The sequence below is a fragment of the Drosophila willistoni genome (assembly GCF_018902025.1).
Source record: "Drosophila willistoni isolate 14030-0811.24 chromosome 2R unlocalized genomic scaffold, UCI_dwil_1.1 Seg167, whole genome shotgun sequence".
In the NCBI taxonomy this organism is placed as follows: Eukaryota; Metazoa; Arthropoda; class Insecta; order Diptera; family Drosophilidae; genus Drosophila; species Drosophila willistoni.
In genome coordinates this window covers 10392507-10415940 of record NW_025814050.1, presented here as the reverse complement: position 1 = coordinate 10415940, position 23434 = coordinate 10392507, and the positions used below count along the sequence as shown (strand labels likewise).

The following is a 23434-nucleotide window of genomic DNA, read 5'->3' as shown; positions in this document are numbered from 1 at the left end:
AGTGTGGAAGAGACTTATTATAGCCAAATTGCTCTTTTTTCCCCTACTTTACTGTCACTTTCTCATGATTTTGATTAAATTATCTCACTTTCTCAGTGGAAATTAGTTTTGTGGTTTTTTTTCTTTTTAAGCTTATGAATATTTTCATGGATATGTTTAATTACCGGATTGACCATCAAAATAACCAAAGTTTCAAGGAAATGTCCTAGAAAATAAATTTGTGGCACGAACGAAACGAAAAAAAAGGTTTTGTCATTGAATGGCGAAAGTTTTTATAGTTTTTTTTGTGAAGCAAATGAAAGTTACTTAAAAATGGCAAAGAACTTGCAAATTTAAACTTTAGTTGTTGTTTAAATGGTTTCTAAAAGTAATTTAGTTTCAAGAAAACATATTTTTTAGCTTTCTGGTGATTATTTAAAAATTAATTCATTGGTTTAGCCAAGTTCTCATAGAGTGTATTATAGTATTCAGCATTATTTTATCATAAATTAATCACATAAAGTCTTATTTATGACTTTAAAAACTATTTGCAGCTCATTTTCTGGTTAAATTTTACTTCTACTTCATTTTTAATACCAAAAATTCGTTTATTTGTTTAGCTATAAACAAAAATTTGTACATACATAATCAAGCTAACAACTAATCAGTAAAATTTTTGCTGTCGGTCTTCACCGAAAATAAATAAAACGAACCAGCCAACAAGTCAGCCGCAGCAGCAGCAGCTGTGTCGATGTTTCTTATCGGAAATAAAAATACTTTAATCGACAGAGCATAATCAACCATGAAATTTGAAATCAAGTTGAATAAGTTAAGGTTTTCGTAGCTAGGCTATGCTATTAGCATTAATTAAAATGTTTTATGCCACAATCAAAATGTAATTAAAAAGTCTTGAAACAAAGTATATAGAAGAGACTTCCGAATGCCATTCATAAATCTATCACTATGGGCAATCAAATCAAGTAAAAGACTTTTTAATGAAAATCCTAAGATTTATAGAGAGAAAATTGTATTCTTTATAAAAACTTTCAACAAGTGCAGAAAACGAAAAAAATATCGGCATTCTTTTTACCAACTGTGCTAGTTTTTCTTACAATATATTGTTCACACCAATTCATTAATTTTGTTTATTTTGTTTACAATTGAAAAAATTGAGAGGGGAAACCAACAAAAAGTGAAAAAAAATTTGGGCAAATTGCCAATTAATAATGGATCTTTGGAAGGTATTATAGAAATCATAAAAAGAAAAGTGAATCTCAAGAGGGTCTTAACAAGCATCTGGAAATTGGCCTAATAAGGCGAGTGTGTGTGTGTGTGTCTAAAAATCACGCACCTTCTGCAAAAGAATCATAAAAATCATTTTCAAATACATAAAAAAGAACATAGAGTATAAATTGTTAATACCCGTGGCTTAGTGTCAACTGCTTCCACACATACTCCATAAAACTGTCAAGATTTCTCAGAGTGACAACATGGAAACCCGCGCATTATCACAACTTTAATGAGTTCTATGGCAAAATGAAAAAGAACTGACAAAAAAAAAATAAAAAACTACATACTATGTGGTAAGACCCCAATGTTCTTTCCAACCATTCGCGCTCATTTGTTCGTTCTCTCGTTCTCACCCGCTCTTTTATCCGCTCACGTATCTAGCCATCTCTGTTGCTTGCGCTCTGTTGTTCTGTTCTGAGCGTGAAACGAACGAAAAATGCTAACGAAACGAAAATGCAAAATGTCAATGTCCTCCCTGTACAATTGCGTCGCAGTTTTTTGTTCGCGGAACATTGTGGCAAATGGAACAGTCAGCCAGCCAGCCAGTCAGCGCAAAAAAAACGTAACGTAGACCAAGCAGCAGCTCGTATAAATGCATGTGTGTTGGTTGTGTGTGGAGTATCTGTGTATAGTACGTTGGTTGAACGCTTTGAGGGGGTGTTTTGGGAAGGGGGGGAGGGAACAGTGAGCAAGTGTGCGTAGTTTAAAGTTTCTTTTCGAGTTGTGTTCAGCGCGCGCGCCATAAATTCAAAGTAAATACAAATAATATCATTCTTTTTCTTCATCTTGAATCTTTTTATTTTTCTTTTCTTATTGGCTTTCAAACTGCAAGTTTTTTTTTTAATAAGTGTCAGTGGGAGGAGGAAGAATGACAGGCAAAGAGTGAACTTTTCTTGTTGCCAATAATTTAATGAAAAACGGAAATGCCATTTTAGATTTATAGTTTGATAACAACAAACAAATAAGCAGCAGCAATTGGTCACTTGGCGAAAAGTTGTTACATTCTGGTTTTGGCCAGATTCTGTTTTGTGGTAGAACAGAGAGAGAGAGAGAGAGAGAGGAGAGGGCGAAGGAGGTAACAGATGTCGTAGGAAGTTTTGGCCATTGGCAAAGTTTTTTGCCAACTTACTATAAAGAACAAAGTTTTCTATCATATTGTGTATTTCTAACGGGTTTCAGTGATTCTGTATATTGAATTGCATCGGACGATGTTTCATAAAGGTTTTTTAATGCATTCAGTTCAACCACAGAATACATTTTTCTTTTAAACTACGAGAAAACATGTTAAAAATCCTTAAAGATGTATTTTAAACGTTGTTTAACTGAAAAATGTACATGTTTTACTATGATAAGACTTTAAATACTCGTCTTGAGTTAACCTTTTTTTCAAAAATTATTTATTAGAAGATTATTTCAGTAGACAGCACACAGAAGTGACAACCTGTACAGTTTTTTCCAAGTATTACCAAAAAAACATGTTAAAAATCCTTAAAGATGTATTTTAAACGTTGTTTAACTGAAAAATGTACATGTTTTACTATGATAAGACTTTAAATACTCGTCTTGAGTTAACCTTTTTTTCAAAAATTATTTATTAGAAGATTATTTCAGTAGACAGCACACAGAAGTGACAACCTGTACAGTTTTTCCAAGTATTACCAAGAAATATCTTCAACAGATATTGCTCAAGACTCTAGAGTTGTATATACACTACCAAAACTAGTTGAGAATTACAATTGAATAAAACGTAATGTGCTTTGTGCAGGGTCTGTTGAAAGCCTGATAAATTTGAAAAGTTTTGATATATCAAAGAGATTGTTATAGATTAAATCGAGGTAAAAAACACTTTCTTTACTAAACATGAACGATAATTGGGGATAAAGTGAACATTTCTCGTATTCAGCTTCGATTAGTTCAACTAGGCCCGCACTTTCTTAAAAAAATTCATAATTAAATTGGCAAAATTCAAGATTTTGAAAAGAAAAAAGTTGGATCACTGAACTTTAGCCTCCTAAATTAAGAATATTTTCCTCAACAGACTTCAAATTTCAACATAAAATCGCCCAAATGGGTACATCCTTTTTCTTTGGACCATTTTAAAATTGCTTGCATTCCTAGTTCTATTTATTTAAAGCCGAAAACTTGTACATTATCTTTTCTTAAAGTTGGGCAACTGGAAAGCTAACACGTTTAAAGATTATGTTGTAAGTAATAAAATTTAGCAAGCCGAGGACAAATTTTTTACGTCAATGAAGATTACAAAATTTGAGTATACATACTGTTTTTAATATGAACTACTAACTAACACCTATGTACTATTTACCACTGTAAAAATAGTGCGTTTTTATTCTACTTGAATTAGGCACTTGATTAGATTACAAGGAACTTTTACAGCTCTCATAGTTGTAATTTACTTGTTGCCTTGACAAAAACAAAGTTATTTACTTAATAAATGTAAATACATAAATACTTAAATTGGATGTAATACAATTATCAGAAGCCGACATAAGAATTCTTTCAGTATAAAACTTAGAATTACTACTTCTAGTTAATATTGTATTAAATTATAAGTAGTTTTTCTTCTTAACTTACGAAATTTAGGATTCTTTCGTCAAATGTTTTGAAATACATACCTAAAAATAGAGAGAGAAAGAAAAATAGAATTAGTTAAATTATTGATACTTGATATTCAAATAATTTGGTAAAAATAGAAACCTTTTCGCACAACCATCATGACCTTGCTTCAGACAGAAAGGAAAACAGCGACAATAAGCCGGCAAATAGGTTGTACGCAGCCTGCTAAATGCTTTGTGATTTGTTATTTACACCAACACCAACACCTACACGTGTAATCAAACACAATAAGCCATAAAAAATTATCATAAAAAACGTATTGTGCTATAAAAGCAAAAAAATGGAATGCTGTAAAAATAAAGTTGACAATGAGACTGAGCCTGAACCTGGCAAAGGCCACCGCCAGTGGCAGGAGTAGAAAAAAAGGTGAGCCTTTTGCCAGAGAGGGTGGAGGAGGAGGAGGTGGGAAATCCTTTGGCATACACAGACAAGGACAAAACGCTGGACGAGCGAAGCTCTTGTCAATGGCATAAATTAAGGCTTTGGGCTCAACAACAACAACAATCCACAAGTGTCGACAACAGAACGACCCATGGACTGTGTCAATTTGATGATGATGTCCTTGTTTGGCTTCGATATGCGACGACAGCGACAGCCCAACACAACAACACCCACAACAACACCCTGCTTCCCCCTTTCTATGAGCTGTGAGCTGTTTTTTTTTTGTTGTTGTCCCTGTTCTATGTGTATACATCCTTAAAACATTTTACAGTGCGTGCCATTTCCAGTGAAACATGATGTTTTGCTAATTCAAAAGATTTACACACAACGCTTTCAATTTGATTTGCTAGTTTTGCACAAGAATAAAAAGAGCGAGAGAGACAGACAACAACTATAGCTAGGGGCAAGAGAGTGTGACAGAGAGAGAGAGACACAAAGGCAAATGATGTTGCCATGTGGAAAATTTTCAAGCTACGTCTTGGTCTCAGTCTCAGTCTCAGTCTTAGTGTCTTAGAGGCACACCCATCTGTGGCATGTCTGGTTAGTTGGCATTGCGGAAAACTTCACGAGAAATCGTTAAACGTAATTAGTGGGGAATGGAAAAAGCAAAAAAAAAAACAACAAAAAGAAAAGAAAAACAAAACGCAAATTGTATATAATTTTGTGATTTAAGCAAAAGGATTGTCCCCGACAAACAAAGAATAAAACAAATAAAGAAATTAAAGGGAAAACGGAAGGAAATGAATTTGTTTTTCTTATTAATAAAGACATCGCCTTAAAAGCTATAAAAAAAACGTATTAAATTCCAAATTCTAAATAAAAAAAAAACAAAACGAATAAGTATATAAATAGCGATTTGAAAGAGACAGTAGCTAGAATTATTTCTTTAACTTTAAGCTCAAAATTCGTTTTAATAACCAACCAACAAGGTATGCGTCGTGAAGGAATCCAGGGGGAAATTGTAATGTCTAGTTGCCACCTCCTGAAATGTCAATATTTGGAGTAATTTTTTAACTTCTGTCGTCTTCTTATGAATTCTTAATTAGTGAATCTTCAAAATGGGAATGAATTATTATTGCTCATTTTACCAGAAGGAAAAAAAGCTAAAATCAAACATAAAAATTTGTTTTGTTTTGATTTGCGAAAGAATAAATTCTTAATCTAACAAAAACCACGAAAATATTGGATTTTTTGAGCCAGAAATCGTAATTTTTTGATCAAACAACGTCGAAGATTGTTTTTTACATTCGTCCATTGTTAAAATGAAAATTTGCTAGTAATCTTTAGTTTTGTTTTCATAGATCTTTGGCTCTACTTTACATCATAGAAATTTATCTACTTCAAAATCATTTTCGACAAAATTTTTAATCTAGTATTATAGAAGTTTTGGAATTGAATAAGAATTATTGTTATTAATTTTGGGGATTAATGGAATAAATCGAAATTTCGTTAAATTTACTTTTTAATACAAGTTTTTGATTAGATTTTGCTTATTAAAATTAAAGCTAATTTGATTCCCATTTATGCTATAAGTTTAATAACTAAAAATTAATATATTAATAAGTATATGTATTTCCTTCTTGTTTTTGTCACTACAAGAATATATTCCTTTCAGTATGGATATTCAGTATTTATGTTTGTATTTTAGGTTTCATTTCATAATTAATTTGAGTGCCAAGGCAATTTTCCCAAAATTCCAATTCTAATTTTCTTCAAGTGCTGTGAGTAGGGAATTTTTCTTTAATATGCTTTTATTTGACAGCTTTAGATCGCTCTCTGAATTTGACAATGTAGAGACAATACTTATGCTTGTTAATGGCTCCACGAAAAGTATCTAGAAGATAAATATTATGATTACATTTGTTTTACGTTGATGACGTCATTCGAGTGACGCTAAACAAAAACGCATCAACCCCTGACGAAAAAGTTCATTGTCTTTATTTTACAGTTTATTGCACTTAATTAACAACAACAAAACAGCAAAGAGAGAAACAGAGAGAGAGAGATAGAGAAAGGGAATGTGATAGAGACATATAGATGGGGCAAATTTTTAGCTTGGCAACACCTTTCAGATACAAAGATAATGAAATATTTGTATCTGCCGGATATTAGCGACAACATGTGTCGCGGGAGGAACTTCTTGCCTTCGTTGCACTTCTCTGGAAATTGAGTAAAAGAAAAAACAAATGGAACATTGAAGGCGGCAACTGAATCACGGACTTCTTCTTCATCATCATCTTCATTATCATCATCATTATCATTAACTTCTTGTGCTGCTTCTTTAATGTTGCATGGCAAATTTAATTTCTAAATTGCAGCTGTCGTCAGCAAAGAACATAAGAGGAGCCACAAGAGCTGCTGCTGCTGCTGTTTGCTGCCTTTGCACATTTGTCTTGGGTGTCTGTTGTAATCTTTCCAATAGAATCATAAATCATATATACAAAAACGAAGAAAATTGTGTATAACCATTTCATCAAAGAAATAACAGGAGTGAGATTGCGTATACGCCATGTGTGCATGTGTTTGTGTCTTGCCTTGTCACGATATGAAGCTTTGCTAGAACCTGTCAGTCTGGCGAATAACCAACAACATAGACAAAATGGCAATGAAAAGAACATTAAAAATAAATGAATTATTATTGCTCATTTTACCAGAAGAAAAAAAAGGTAAAAACAAACCTAAAATTTTTTTTATTTGAGTCGTGAAAGAATAAATTTGTTTTGCCAAGATTTTTGCTTGATATGATTATAATTTTTAGATTCTGTTAACAGTTTTAGTTCCTTTAGAAGGTAACTAATATTAAATAAACTTCTAATTGTTTACTTTTGTCAGAGGCTACTTATTTTTAAAAAATAGTTAAGCATAAATCTCTTTTGCTTTTGGATTTGCTGCGATGTCAAAAGCTGTTTCTTCCACAGAAATTTACACCAAACTTTTTCTTAAGGTTTAAAAGAAAAAGTCAAGTTAAGAAGACAGTTTTTGCATGTGTCCTAAAAACATTAAACGTTCTCAATGACTTAAAGGTTTTGCCCTGTTCTTCATTTAATAAATAACAATTTTTAGTATGGCTTTTCTGTGAAATTTTACAACACATCGCCGCAATAAGAACAAGCAGTTAATTATGACAAGTTTTTACTGTAAGAGCATTTGACTGTTCCATTTGAAATCTAAATCTAAACTTTTTGCCCTGGCAAAATAATGAAAAGTGATAATATTTTAGCCCATTTTTTTTATTTATCTCAAGGTCTTTTATTTGTGTATTTCCTTCCATTGAATGCAACCTCAAAAAGCTTGCTTAATTACCCCATCCGTAGAAGCGGCTCTTCATGGCGGCAGACGTCAGTTTTACTTCACTTCAAGTACTATATCTACCTATGAATGTACATATATATACATATATATGTATATATCTACCTGCCTACCTCAATAACCAGACTTGAGAAGAGACTTCACCTTCAACGCAAATTTTTGCAAATCAAGTTTAAGCCCAAAAATAAAAGAAAAAAATGAAAAACAAAAATAAAAACTACAAAAAATCTTTTGCGATTTTTTTGGTTTTGGTTTTGTGGCTTTTGGTTTTAATTTTCGTTGTCGTTTCTTTACGCCGCATAGTTTTTGCTACGTTTGATGTCTATAAATGTTGGTTAAGGTTGGTTTAACTTTGAAATCAAGTTTAGATACACACAACAGCAGGGTTTTTGTTTTTAGTTTTTAAAGTAGTCATGATGAGGGGAAAGGCAGGGGCGGTATGAGGTAGGTAACAAACATTAGTTACACTTCGCTTTCTGTCTCTTTGTGTGTGTGTGTTTGTGTGGTAATTTAATGCTTTTGTCTTTGTGCTCTTGTGTGCTTTATATTATGGCCAAGTTTGTTTGACGCTACGCTAAAGGTTTGTGTTATGCTCGTTTTCGGTATCATTGCTGGGGGTATTAGATACGGTCTGATTATTTGATAAATTCATAGATATGCCATTAAAATAATGGCAAATTATGTTTAAGCCAGGTGTATGTGGCATTGCAGTTAGCCAAGACAATTGCAATGGTCGGAACTATTTTGTAAACCCAATTTCAATGCTTTTTCATCTATATAATGATTTCAATTGACTGATAAACTGGTCATTAGATGTTAATGGAACTCAAATATAGTTCAATTTCCGGATTCATGAGTTTATTGTTTATATTTAACTTAGAAAATCAATAAAATTTTGTTGCACATTTTAAAAAGAGTTTCCAATAGTATTTACTTTAGTAAATTTTGATTTTCTGATTTTGCCTATGAATTTCTTTTACTAAATCAATATCTAACATTAAAATTTTAAGAAAAGAAGAGAAAATTTTAAAAATATTGATAAACTTAATACGAAATACATATGAGCATTAATTACATTCTATAAAAAACATTCAAATCACATTATAAATTCAACAGCTTAGCAACTTTAAAGTTTGGTTACTAATTTTCAACTTGTATTTAAGTTAATGGTTTTTTTTATAGAGAAATTGATTGGATTTCATATTCTTTTTTTATTATTGAAGCCCTAAAAAAACAACATTTTTATTTCAATATCTCTCCACACACACACATAGTGAGAGGACACAACCCACCCACACAATCAATTGCCAGAGGGTGAAACGGAGATCTGCAAAGAGACTTTGGCCCCGTATTACTCATTTATGACTCGCTGCAGTTTGAAACAATGTGAAACTGTTTTTGGAATATGGCATGCATATGTACATATGTACATATGTATATATACATTTACTTATACAATTTTACTGCTTCATTTCGGTGTGTAATAAGACGAAAAGGCAAATATCTGATGCTGGCCCCCAGCCCCAAAGCACAAGCCAGAGAGCAATAATAATAATAATAATAATACAACACAAAAAAAAAAGAAAGAAGAAAACCAAGAAATAATAATAATAATTTTTGCCTTGGGGTAGGTCATGCCCGTCTGCTCTTTCTCGAATGCTGCTTGCACATTCTTATAAAGACCATTCACTCAGTGTGTGCTTTTGTCTGGTCTTCATTTACTATATACATATATATCTACCTATATACAGACTAAAATGTATATATATATACAAACACATTCCCCACATATGTAATGTAATAAAAGCCAAGGAAAAGGGAGCTTCGAATTTTTATCTTTAAATGTAGCTGTCTGTTCATATTTGCCATGTCTCATCAATGTATCGGACAACAAGAAAAATTTATCTATATCCCCCCTATATAATCTGTCATTTAAACTTTCTTTTTAAATGTTTAATTCTCTCACTAACTAACAATTAGCAATTAAATCGACTTATTTTGTTTGTCTTGTTTTTTGAGTTGACTACTTTAATCTCAATTGAAATGTTTGCATCAATTATGCAAATGGTTTTATTTTCTTTTTGCTTCTCATCGTTTCAACATAAAAACTGTCAATTATCGTAGGCCATCAATTAGATTAATAACTGCAACAATGAGTTTTTATTGCCGCATAAATTATTATTAAATAAATAAATTTTGAAATCGTAAAATAAAACATTTCAACTGCTTGCACACAGTTTTCGCCATTTGCTCGGCTTTTGTTGTTTTTTTTCCATTGACCATTTATATGTACTTTGTTGTATGTCGAGAATTTTAATGACTTGTGATAAAAACTGAAACAAATTATTCAATATAAATTGAATATGCTAATTGTTAGTGAAAAAAATAAAACAACAAATATTTTTAAAGGCGGTAAAAACTGACAAGCAAACATTAAACCAAAACTTAAAAAAATTCCAACAAAATAAAGTAGTATTTAAAATAAAAACTTAATATGTAAATATGTGCGAAAAATGTTTACTTAATTTGTATAAATATTTAATTTTCGTTGTTATGGTTCTTTTAATTAAGATTTTAAAGCAACTTAATTCCCTAGATTTCCTGTTTTAATTATTATTCAATTCTTTTTAAAGATATTTTGTGTTTTCTTGGCTGATTCAATGATACATTAAGAATTTTATTTGAATTTTGAAGTATTATTCTGACTTTTTATCGACCTGTTTTTTTACTACTTACTGATGAATAGAATACTCTATTTAGTTACTTTATTATTGTTCTTTTAGTACTTACTCCTTAAATAGAATGCTCTACTTCATTACTTTATCTTTATAAACTAATTTGCTACTTTTGACTATTATTGAAGATCTTTTCTCCTCTCTGTATTAACTATATTAAGTATTTTACTTGTTCTGTGAAATTGAAGTCTTAGTTAGACTTTTTGATAACTTTGTCTTTAACTACTTACTGATAGACAAAATACTCGATTTAATTACTTTATGTATAAAATTTATGTTTCAAATCCATGCTTCTCTACTGTCTTCTAGGTTTACTCTTGGCATTTTAAAAGGTTTTCAATCAATACCCAAACAATATTGCCTACACCTAATATATTTATATATAACTTTGTAACTACCAATATCACCTTTATACGATCCTTCAAATCAACTGCTTTTCAGGGCTGCTAAAGCAAACCTAACCTGTTTCCCATTTATGATTAATTGTTGCTGTGCATTTTTAATTTTTTTTTTCTATTATTATTTTAATAATTTAATATTGAACAACTTTTTGCTGGTAACGTAACCTCAGCATTATATAATCGCAATTGTTAATTATGGGCATAACAATGCGGCGTAGTTTTTTGTTCTTTTATTGTTAATTGTTATTCTTTGTATAGTGTTTTTTTTTTGTTTTTGCAACATTTAATTTTTCACTTATTTTAACATTTATGTTAATTAGAAGTGGTTTCCGTTGGCCAGAACTAAGTTTATAGGCAACTTTAAGTATCCATGTATCCGTTTTTTTAATTTTAATTACCCTGCTGTCGTAAAGGGTATACATATTGGAATATATCAACTTTAGATTACACTGTCTTTTCACTTACAATTAGAGATGAAACTCTTAAATTTGTCTACTTTTAGAACCAAGATGTTTATCAAACTATGAAGTAATCTAACTTTCATTACTAATTGCTGATTTTTAAAACAAAATGAATTAAGTTTTAACCCTAGCAATATCAAATTTATCCGTTAAAGGGTACATAAAAGTCGTCGTAATGGTTGAAGCTTTTTTTTTGTAAGCCTCCTTCATTAAACTTGCATTAAAAGTTAACTCAAGTTATTTATGACTCTTTAACATGTCACAATTGGTGGCTTATGGCTTCCTAAAGCCTTCGGCTATAATTACCAAAAAAAAAGATTTAAAACGAAGTAAAAATGGAAAAATATCCTCTGATTAAACAGCAGGAGTTCCCTTTTGGCCATTCTCCGATTGTTTGTTTCCCATTTTCATTTTTCTTTCTGCACTATACTGCATTTCGTTTTGCATTTTCTCTTCTCTTCTTTTTTTTGAATTTTTTTTTCATGTTTTCTTTCTGCATTTTGTGTGTGCAGCTGTTTTGTGTCTTTCAGCTGTGCGAAAATTTAATGAAAATGCTTCTGTTTCTGGATATTTGAATGTAAATGTGTGTATGTGTGAATACGGGCGGTCGAGTTTGTGTGTGTGTGTGTGTGGGCGTTGCAACTTTATTGCAATTAAACATGCAATTTGGGGCCAGGCCATAAAGCATACGAGGTGCAGCAGTCTGCTTATGTGGTGCGAAATGTATACGGAAGGGAGAGATATATGGCTGAATGGTAGATATTTTTGTGTATGCTCATCCACGAATTTGTTTTTACCCCCTCTATCATTCCCCTTCTTTCCCATTCACTCTCTTTCTTTCTTTATATGTTTCTTTCTTTCTTTCTTTTGGGTTTTCTATGAGTCAGAGTCATTTCTTTTTCACTTTCAATGTAAAAGTAGTTACTGGGGGCAAACTCATTAAACATTCATTAAAATAAGTTAAAAAGCCAACAAAAATTAGACAAAGATAAAGCTCAAAAACTTCAGAGGGTTTTTACTACATATTTTTTGTGATTTAAGATAACTTTCTATATAGTAAATGTGATTATTTTTTAGGAAAAATATAGAGAAAAGTTTATTTCTATAATCAAAACTATAAATATTTTGATTGGTATAAATTTTTTTAGTATTTGTCAGATGAGCCCACTTAAATTTAGTTTAAATACTTAGTAAGAAGTTGAAATTAGTATATTATTTTTGTAGTTTATATACTTAGTAAGAACATCAAATAAGTTAAGAATTTTTTCTTGTTAAACGAACATTTGACAGGTTGGTGTAACTTTATGGATGAAATATTAATATTGCTTTGTAAAGTTTAACCACAATTTAAGTAAACTATTTTTTAATAGCCCATATGCTGGTTAGTTAGTGGCTCTATTAGTTTCCGTTTTCTTTTTGAGGTCTGTTTATCAATATTTAATGAATTGAAACTAACCACACAAACAATTAATAATGCAAAATTGTCAAGAAGACACAAAAACCATAAAATGAAAGGGCACCTAGTTTTCTTTTTTTTTGTTGAGGTTTTCAGGTACAACAAATGGGGGCCAATTGCTAATAGTTTGTTGACTCAACTCCAAACAGGTGAAATATTGATGGGCTCCGCCTCCTCGGGTGAATGTGTGCTGTCTGTGTGAACTCTGGCCACATGTTGACTTTACGTTTACATAAGAATCATTTAACAAAGTGGATTGAGGCAAGGAGATGAAGGGCCAACAACCCGACCCAACACAAAAAAAGAAAACGAAGTAGAGAAAGAAATATAATATTGCCAACTTTGCCTGGAGTAATTAGCCACCGACGAGCGCCACTTTCCTCTCTCTCTCTCTTGCTGCCTTATCATCAGTCTTCATCCTCTGGAAGTCATCTGGTGCTTTGTCTACTGAATGTCTATGCCTCGACATCATGCCGACTGGAATGGCTTGGTTGTTGGGTGATTTTTCTGAATTTTCTTTTTGGTTTACATTACAAATTTGATTTGGTTGTCAGTAACAACAAATTGCCAAAAACCGTTTAGGTAAACAGCATGTAATTAATATGTTGACGAATTCAACAGGCAAAAGAAGTGCGTGGACGGACAGACAGGACCATTCGGTCATGTTTCAATTTACGTTTCGAGTTTTTCTCACTGTACACCTAAAAATACAACAAATACTCAAACAGTCTAATGACATAGACGGATTATGTATCAAGTTTTGTTTGTGATAAACATGTTGTATATTTATTTCAGAGTTTTTTGACATTGTCATTAGTTTATTTTTGAGGCGTCGATAAAGTTTCACAAATGCAGAAAGGAAAATTAAGTAAAATTTAAATAATATAAATGTTGAAACATTAGGAAAATCACAAAAACAATTAAATTGAATCGTCATCTTGATTCTAATATAATTATAAATTATATAAAGTCAAAGAAGAAGTAAATATTTTAAATTTTTCATTAAAATTGTTATTGCTGTTTGTCTAAGGATGAACAAAGTCAAAGTGTAATCAAAGTCTTAGAAATAATAGTTGCATTATCTGTTAGTTATATTAAAAGCCTTATAAACATAAAACTTATAGTTCTTTTTGCTAAAGGGTATTTCGTAATTCTTTAATTGGCATTGGTTACATTCTTCCAAATGATTTCATTTCATTTTTTTACATAGAATTTCAACAAATTTTAGAAACAAAATATACAAAGACAGATATTTATTGCAAAACTTAGAACTGCACAAACAAGCCAGACAGTTTTTCATAAATTTTAGAACTATAAAAAATTGAAAGCAATTTGCCTTGCATACGCAAAAAGGAAAAGACAACACAATGAATGAAAAGTATGAAAATTATTTTTCCACCAAAGAAAGTGTAGAAAGAAAACGCAAACTGCAATTGCTCGTTGTCTGCATATAAATTATTGAGAAGAAAAACGGGGAGAGAATATGACTGACAAGAAACTCGCTTTAAAAGCGTCTGTGATAAGGATGAAAATAGAATGCAATAATTTTTGCTTATATTTTTACTCTTTCAATAAAGGATATATCTATTATTGCATGAAGGAGAATGGCGTATAACATATATATATAGACGTGTTTAGAAGGCCATGTTCTATCTAAATTAACACACTTTCCTCCTAGAAATTTTCAATGTAAACCTAAATTCAGCCAGATCGAATCACTAGAAGCGATTAGCTTAAACAGAGCTATCACATATTACCTATTTGGAGGCAAGATCGGTTAACTATAAAATAGAGCTTCCACAGAAAAAATCGGCTGAAAAATAATTAAGGCCAGAAACCTTTTTTTGCTTCTGCTTATTCGCTTACCAAATAGATACAAATAATTTACAGCAATTTGTAAAGATTTGTTAAAAATCGGATAGTTATATGATTCAAAAACAAATATAAACAGAGACTATTTGGTCCCAGCTTGCAATCCGTTTTTTGGCGGATATTTTGTATCAAAAGTTTATCTTACTTCAAAACCAACAAGTACTAGAATTGAAACACAAAAACTTGCAAGAGTATACAAAATTCGGCATAACCGATATTAGCTCGGCCCTTTTGGGACGATTTTTTCCCCCCTATTGCAACAACAACGCGACAATCGTAAAACAAATCAAAAAAAAAAAAACGGAAAAAAGTTTTCCTAAGGGCGTCAGCGAGACGTACTTTTCCTTTCCCACCAATTTGTTGCTGCTCATGAAAATCTGTTTACCAGAAATAAGTATCTACGAGTATGTAATTTGTTTGCCACGCCCACGCACCAACGCAACATCGCCAGCACCTCCTCCTACCCTGTCGTCAGACCAATTAGAGGAGGAAAATCTTAAAAAATTTACTCAAAAAAGTACAAAAGACAAAAAAACCAAAAAATCGACAAGCCTGAAGACTCTCAGACTTGGACTCATTCGTGGAATGATGTTATGTAAGCGGCTTATAATTTCTTTTATTTTGCTCAAAGTTATAGAAAACTGATTTCGTTTTGTTGTTGGGCGTTGCCAAGTGCCGATTGCTGCTGTTTTTTTTGTGTGTGTGTGTGTGGGAGGTTATGGTTGTTGTTTTTGTTGCAAATGGAAAATGTGTGTTTTTAGGCGCTTAAAAAACAAGTAAATTATACTTGGTCTTGTCCAATAGAAAAAATCATTTACTTGTGGCCTTTTTGGCTATTAGTTGTAAAGAAAAGTTTTCAAACCGAGATAAAGTAGTTGGAAAAGTAGGAGAAACAAGAGAAGCAAGAAAAAACCACAAAAATGTTTTAGTAACAATATAAATTATACTGTGGACCTACATTATGGCAAAGATACAATAGATGAGACTCTTTTAAATTTAAGGAGACTTTGGAGGATAGAAAGAAAGGAATAGAAAATTTAATGAGGAGACTTAATTTACTTTCTAGTTTGTAGAAATTTAAATAATCAATATGTTTGACATTTTTTTACAATTATAAGAAAACAGAAAACTTGGAGACTTGGTAGAGCTTGCTGAAATGTAAAAAATATTTTCGTTTAGAATTAAGAACTTGCTCGGAGACTTTGTGGAATTTCTTGTACACTTATTTTAAAGAACTTTTCAAAGAACATTTACTCTTGACTTGGAATAAAAGTATTATGTGATCTTTTGAGATTATGTCGAGTTTGCTTTACACTTGTCAAGGGGAGGTCAAAAGATCTTGGCAATATATAGGGTTTAAATCGTTAAGGTCAAAAAATAACAAATTTAACAAATATAAATAAATAATAAATATAAGAAGAGAATACATAAAAGTATAGACAGCACAAAGGTACTAAGGCACTATGTTGAAGATATGTCTTCAACGCTAAAAGTAGTTGCGAATTACAACTAAATTAAACAAAAAACGAAAGGCAAAGCTTGCGCATATTCTAGTTTCATTTAAAGTTCAATCAAAGATTATATTTTAGTTTAATTAAAATCTGGGAATTGATTTATTTCATGTTAAAATTAAAGAAAGTAATTTGGAAAACATTTGTGCAAGAAAAATATGCTTTAAAAAGGACTTGTCAAGATTTATAGGTGTTTGTATTGTGACCTAATGGATTTCAACTCTAGCTGGTAAATTAATGACTTTAAATTACATAGAATTTGTGACTAAAATTAAAGAATACTTCTATCAAAACTTTCCCCTTTTGTAGATTTTTAAAGACTGACTGTTGCTATTTGCCCAGCAGGCTAATGACTGACAATGCTCAATTTTGGAAATGCTATGAATAATAATGAGTGTTTTCAAACTAAAAGTTTGGCATAAACTTCTAAGAATTTCCCTTCTTCATCCTCCGGCTTTAAGCAGCTTGAACCAGTGAGGCGCATCTAATGAAGCAGCAGCACCCCTCAAAATAAAACTACTTGTCTACATATTGTACAAATAATTATAAACTTTGATACTCAATTTGACACACAACAAATGAACAACAACAACCACAAATATACAGCCAGACAGATGAGCCTCAACTAACGGTAATAACAATTAAAAGTACTTTTTTAAGCCTTTTAGTATAGTTGTGCAATTAAAATGAGAAACTTGATTCGTTCAGACACATACACACACACACACACACACACACACAAACCACTAATTTTCATTGATAAAAGTGAAAGTAAGCGAAATTTGAGTGCAAGAAGCATTTTGTAGTCTAGTGTAAAAATCCCAACATAAAATTATGGCAGTAGGAAAGAAGAAAAATTAATAAGTTTTTTTTTGTTTTTGTTTTTGCATAGACAAAGGAGAAAAATAATAATATTTATAATGATGGAGAGAAACAAAAGAAACAACAAACTTCATCAGTTATTTACAGACATTTTTCATATCAAACTTTGAGCCTAGTGGAAATAGTTTTTCGTTTCGGGGCTCGGTTCGGTCTGGTTTTGGTTTATTTTTCAGCGCATCAGCCATGAAATATGGAACAACTTTATTTCATTGTCAATGGAAAACCGGGTTGGTTCAAACACACACACACAAAAAAAAAAAAAACATTACGGGCTAGAAAATGAAAGTGAAAGTAGGCCAAACTCATCAGCGTGGCCGATTTCGACTTTGACTTCGAGTGGTTGTGCGAGTATTCAGTAACTGTGTGTGTGTGTCTGTTTTAGGCCTAAACTCAACTTGTATCTCTCTAACGGTGGCTTTGTTTCATCGTAGCGATTTTAAGACTTTGCTTCACTTTCGTTTTCATTTCATCGTCGCTTTGCATGAAGAAAAGTGAAAATGTTGCCAGTGAAAAGTGGGAAAGTGACTCTACATTTTTGACTGTGGTCTTTGTATGTGTGTGTGTGTGTGCTTTAGTGTTTCTTCATGTTCATTATGAAATCCAACCAAAATGGAAGAATCGAATTTCATTTTGGAAGTTATGTAAGCATTCGAGTGAGATGCAAAGCTGTTTAACTGCATTCTACAAGTGCTTTCTATCTATGGATCAGGTTCAATGGGCCTAAGAGGAATGTTTTTAGAAATTTGAAGTATTCAGTTAGTAATTTAGTTAATTATATATTGAGAGTACTTCAAACAGATAGCAAAGTGCTGAGTAACATTCATTTGTAACTCTTGTTTTATATTAATTGTATTGAAACGTTGAAATTTCAGTTAACTATATTGATTTTGCTACGTATTTATTATTAATCTTAACGTTCAGTGTGACTAGCTTATTCCTACAAAGTTCTTTCATCAAATTCACAATAGAATTCTCTATAATATGTAAGTGATAATATTATCTCCCTCACGTCATTATATCCAAAACTAATTTGAAGATTGTTGAAGGAGACGACATCGTTAACTGGGGTCTTGTATATATAAGAATTATCTTATTTTTATTTTGTTTGAAATTATTGTAATTTATACCATTGTGTTTACATTAACGCATAATATTGACCATTGAATTTTTGTACCATCTGCAATTGAGCAGATTAAACAAACAATCTCTGTCATACAAGTATTTGGTATTTGGTTTCAAAACAAAGTTATAAAAACTTTCGTATTCTGTTTAAATATTGGTTTTAAGACTCAAAGTTAAAATTTACATATTTAAAACTTGTATCATGTATTTAAAGTATCTATATTTTAATGGGGACATGTCAATTAAAGGAAAGAGAAAACAGAAAATAAAAGAAAAGGCGAAATCGATTTATTGTGGATACTTTACAATTGAAATATAAGAATTATTACTTTGTATATCACCTTTGTTTTGCTTTGCAAAAGGCAAGTAATAATGTTAATAGTTATTGTTAACAACAATATGAGTTTTTTAAAACATATCTGTTCAATTAAATTATAAGGCCAAATACGCACAATAATTTGTATAATAATCATTGCGAGATTATTCAAAATACCAGAATTGTGCAACACGTAAGCCTATGTGTCATAAAACCAAAAGGAAATCAAATAATCAACCTTAAACCGCCTACACCAACGAACAAAAAGCAATAACATAAAAAAGCGCCACTGGGGCGAAAATAAACATATAAAATGTGCCACACAATTTGCTCCTACTCATAATATTCTGTTCACTTTTCTTCTTTTGTTTGAACTAATATAAAAAAGTAATAAAATCAATTTCAATCAAAATACCAACTTGAGAAATTATGAGCACAGGAGAACTGAAACCGAAACAAAAAACCAAAACCAAAATCAAAGCTAAAGCTAAGGAAAAAGCAATGACAATGTCGGCGGCACGAAATTGAAGATATTTACCTTGCCGCAAAAAGCAAATTGGTTGCTCATAAATCAAATGCCGAAATATGCGCAAAATGTGTGTAAGAATCAAATCAAAAATCAAACAGAAATCGACCAAAAATATATTTGGAATGGGGAAACAAAATGAGTGGAAGAAGTCAGAAGACCGACCTCAAGGAGGTGTTGTTTGTCGTTGTTGTTGTCCAGTTTGCGTGACTTGTGGGTAAGACAAATATTATAAATAGTTTGGAGATACATAGTTACGGATACAGATATACTAGAGACTAGAGAGACTATACAAATACAATAACAACAATAATAATATAGCGAAGATACGCATATCTGTGAGAAATACTGGAACGTGTGCAATTAATGGTTTGCTTAGACTGACCAAACAGGCGTGATGTCGCAATATTCAATGAGCTACTAATGACTAGCACATGAGCTTCAGTTGTTTTTTTTTTCTTTATTTTGTACAGTTATACTGATATATACTATATATACATACTACATCTGTCTAGGCAATCGGAATTAAGTGTGATAATACGGGACGAAGGGGTCGGTGCAAAGGCGCATGGCGTATGTGATTAATGGAATTTTTTCAGTTTACTCGAGAGTTTTGTTTTCTTTCATTTTGCAGATGCAAAAACAAAAAATATAAACCCAACTGCACTTTAAGATTAAAGCGAAAGGTATAAATTTTGGTCAGATATGTGAATTATAGTCTATTGATTTGATTGAAATTATTTGGCTCTTTTTGTCAACTAGTGAGTTCATAAGCATTTCTTTTACGCTTGTCCAATTCAATTGAAAGCACTTTATTTTTGGTATATTTTTCATATGAATATGCAGCCACACTTTTTTTTTGTGGACATGTGAAATTATCATATAGTAATTCTGTTAAAATGGGATAGTGATGTACTAAATGTCCAATTGATGTGAAATGAATAATTATTTGGTATATTTTTCATACGAATATGCAGCCACACTATTTACATAAATCTGCATATTTATGTGAATTTTTAAGTTTTATGAATTTAACGATTTCATATGAGAGACTAAAATGACAATAGGGTTTTCAAATTTTATAAAGAATATTTATATAATAAAAAGTATTTGAATTATATTATTATATTTTCATTTTCCGCGATTTGAATACTATTTCAAGTAAGTCAAGGCTACATTTTATGGTTCCGTAATCTCATAAAAGTTCTACTTTTATTTATAAGATTAATGCATTTTGTGTCTCCATATAGACGCCAACACATTATTTTTCATTCCCAGCTTTTTCAGTGTGATTCTTTCAAATTATGGCATTTTTACTTTACAAATATGCAGCCACACTATTTAATTGTTACTTGATCAGAGGAATATTGATAAACTTACCCTGCATTTTCGGCTGCAGCAATTGACATCTGTTGTTGGGGCTCATCTGTTAGCTGCAGCGTTAGATGTGCCCGTCGTTGTTGTTGATGTTCTTGTTCGTTTGCCTCTTCTGCTCGTTGATTTTGATGTCTACACACAAAAACATTCACAGACGCAAAAAGAAACGCATACGTAACGCAAAACGAAACACTGCAAAGAAAGAAAAGTGTGAAGAAGGGGGTTAGTCGACAATAAGACAGAAATGAAACGAAAGAAAGAAAGGAAAAAAAAATTGAAAATTTTATTAACATGTTTTCTAGTATTATTTTTAACAAAACGCCAGGCTTGACTTAAGTTGCCAACACTCAACAGAGGGGCAAAAGCGAGAAAAACATCTACACATATATGAGAAAAATATATGCACATAGAGGAAGAAAACTGGCAAAAGCAAATGCCAGCTGGCCACTTGAAGACTCAAGTTACACGAAACACTTAGAGGGACGGAGGCTCTCACTCCCCTACTCACCACATTTCTCATCATCAGCAACATCGTCAAAAAAAAAAAAAGAAAAGAAGAAAACCTTAGCTAACCTAAGGCAGTCCAAGCGAAATGAGTAAAAGGCGCCAAGTGTGTAAAGAAAGGAAAAAGAGGTGCATCAGGCAGGCGAACAAGGCAGAAGGAAGAGAAGGAGGTTAGAACAACAAGAGGGCCCTTTTTCTAGGGCCGAAGGCAAAGTGTAAGCTCTTTTTCTTTTTCGGCAAAGAAAGGGTTAAGGTTTGAGCTTGGGGAGTAACCGAAAACGCTTTGATATGAAAATTTTCTTTTTTAAAGATTACTCAAAAAGTTCTCCAAAAAGATGCATCACTTCACAGGTCTCCTTCAAGTTCTGCAAGTATCTTTTGCGACAAGCTTTGTGCTTGGCCTCGAGCTATGCAATATTTTTTTAAGCCACATTTTCTTTTAATCAATCACAAAAGATGTGAAGAAGGGAAAAACAGATAGAAAATTTAATTTGAACTCTGTGTACATACATGGAACATAATGTATCTATGTATCTTGCAGATACACAGAAATGTATCTTGTAGCCGAAGCCTACACACAAAAAGCAACAATTATAAACAATGACAAGAACAGCAACAACAACAAAAACAACAACAATGAAATGCATTATTATTATCAGCAAAAATACATGACAAAAGAATGGATAGAAAAAGCAAGACAGAGAAAAAATATATATGTCGGAAAGGGAGGGATAGATTATGCTTCTGCTTTTGTGCCACGCGTACAGGAAATTATATAAAACAAGTTTCTAGGGGAGAGAGAAGAGGGTTTTTGGGAGAGTTGAGTGTAGAGGACAGACTTGGGGGCATGATAGGGAGGGCAGCTTGGCAGTTGGGGATCAAAAACAATGAGAAAAACGCAATGCGCTGCAGTTGTTGTTGTTGTTGTTGCTGTTGTGCGTGTGTGTGATTGAGTGTGTTTGTGTGTGTGTGTGTGTGTGTGAGAATCTCGTATGGCAACAGAAAATGTTGTTGATGTTTAAAAAGTAAATACAATAAAGCATTCTCCTCACATACAAATATCTTTATCTGTATGCGAATATGTACATACATACATATAAATACATAATGCAATATGCATCTCTTATACACTAGCTCTTTCTCACTCACACACATTTTCACTGTCTCTCTCGCGGTGTGTGTGAGGTTGGAAAAGTCTTTGGGTGGTGGCTGGGTGGAACCGCCCAGAATTAAGTATACGACACATTGGATGGAAAGCCATAGAAGCAACCTCAAAAAAGTAAACAACTAAAAGGATCAACCAGGACAAGCAGAAAATGAAGTAAGTAAGTCGTCTCGCCGACTTAGGTATACCATACACCAGTAAAGCAAATATTTCAACTTTATTAAACAAATGCATTTTCACATGCTTCTTACAAGCATATCTTAGTATCTCGCTCACTCAATCATACGAGCACCCTAGCGCCCCCACCAGCCAACAGCCAACTCCGGCCTTATGGAAAAACGTTTATATGCATAACTCGACTGTTTTTTGTCCGATTTTGATCAAATTTGGTATTTTGCTAGATATTAGTATCAAATTTAGGTGTGCCAAATTTGATTGCATAAGGTAAAAAAATACGGGAGATAATCAAGTTTTTCAAATTACGGGGGCGGAAAAGGGCGTGGCAAAATTTTTACACATACAAAATGTGTGCATTTACTAAGCGAATATACATACCAAATATGGTGTCTCTAGCTGGAATAGTTTTTGAGATAAACGCTTTTATTAAATTGCGGGGGCGGAAAGGGGCGTGGCAAAAATTTGAAATAAACTTGATCACTCTACATACTACACGAGTCTACATACAAAATTTGGTGGCTCTAGCTCTTATAGTCTCCGAGATCTAGGTGTTCATACGGACAGACGGACGGACGGACAGACGGACGGACGGACAGACGGACAGACGGACGGACAGACGGACATGGCTAGATCGACTCGGTTGTTGATCCTGATCAAGAATATATATACTTTGTGGAGTCGGAGATGCTTCCTTCTGCCTGTTACATACATTTTGGCGACTTTAATATACCATTTCACCCTATGGGTGTATGGTATAATGATACGTAAATCCCTCTGAGAAATCTGACAGTTTTAAAGCTACAATTTATCACTTAAATACATATTTAAAACATTTAGAAAGTTGCCAAACATTAAATAAGTTACTAATTAAGATTTGTTTAAGAGAATTTAAAGGTTAAATAAAAAATGTCCAACATTGAGATAGAATTTAATAAATTGTATACAAATTGAATATTTTGAATTTTACAAGTTTCTATAATTAGAATAATATAAATATGTTTTTATATCGACTGCTACTTAAGAATTTGGATTTTCAATAAATATTTTCATGCAAATTTATCAACTAAATTTTCCTTTTAGTATTTAAATTCCAAAATTGTGATAAAAAAAAACAAATCGTAATCGAGCGACACCTTTAACCATTTAAGTCTAGTGATTTTATTAATCGATTATAAAAAATACAACAAAGTTTTGTTTCAATTTTATACATTTTTAGCCTTCATTTTTCAAAAGATTTAAAAATTGTCACTATTATTTATTTTATATAAAAACCGAT

General features: G+C 31.9%; 1 protein-coding gene across 2 annotated transcripts in view; it reads right to left on the bottom strand.

Annotated features, from left to right (window-relative positions):
• LOC6641848 overlaps nt 1-23434 on the bottom strand; it is a 124206-nt gene that overhangs the window by 55652 nt on the left and 45120 nt on the right. For both annotated transcript variants that reach the window (XM_023176028.2, XM_023176029.2), the window contains exon 3: nt 20316-20504. In XM_023176028.2, coding sequence (XP_023031796.1) covers nt 20316-20344 — 29 coding nt within the window. In that variant the 5' untranslated portion in view covers nt 20345-20504. The remainder of the gene's footprint in view (nt 1-20315; nt 20505-23434) is intronic.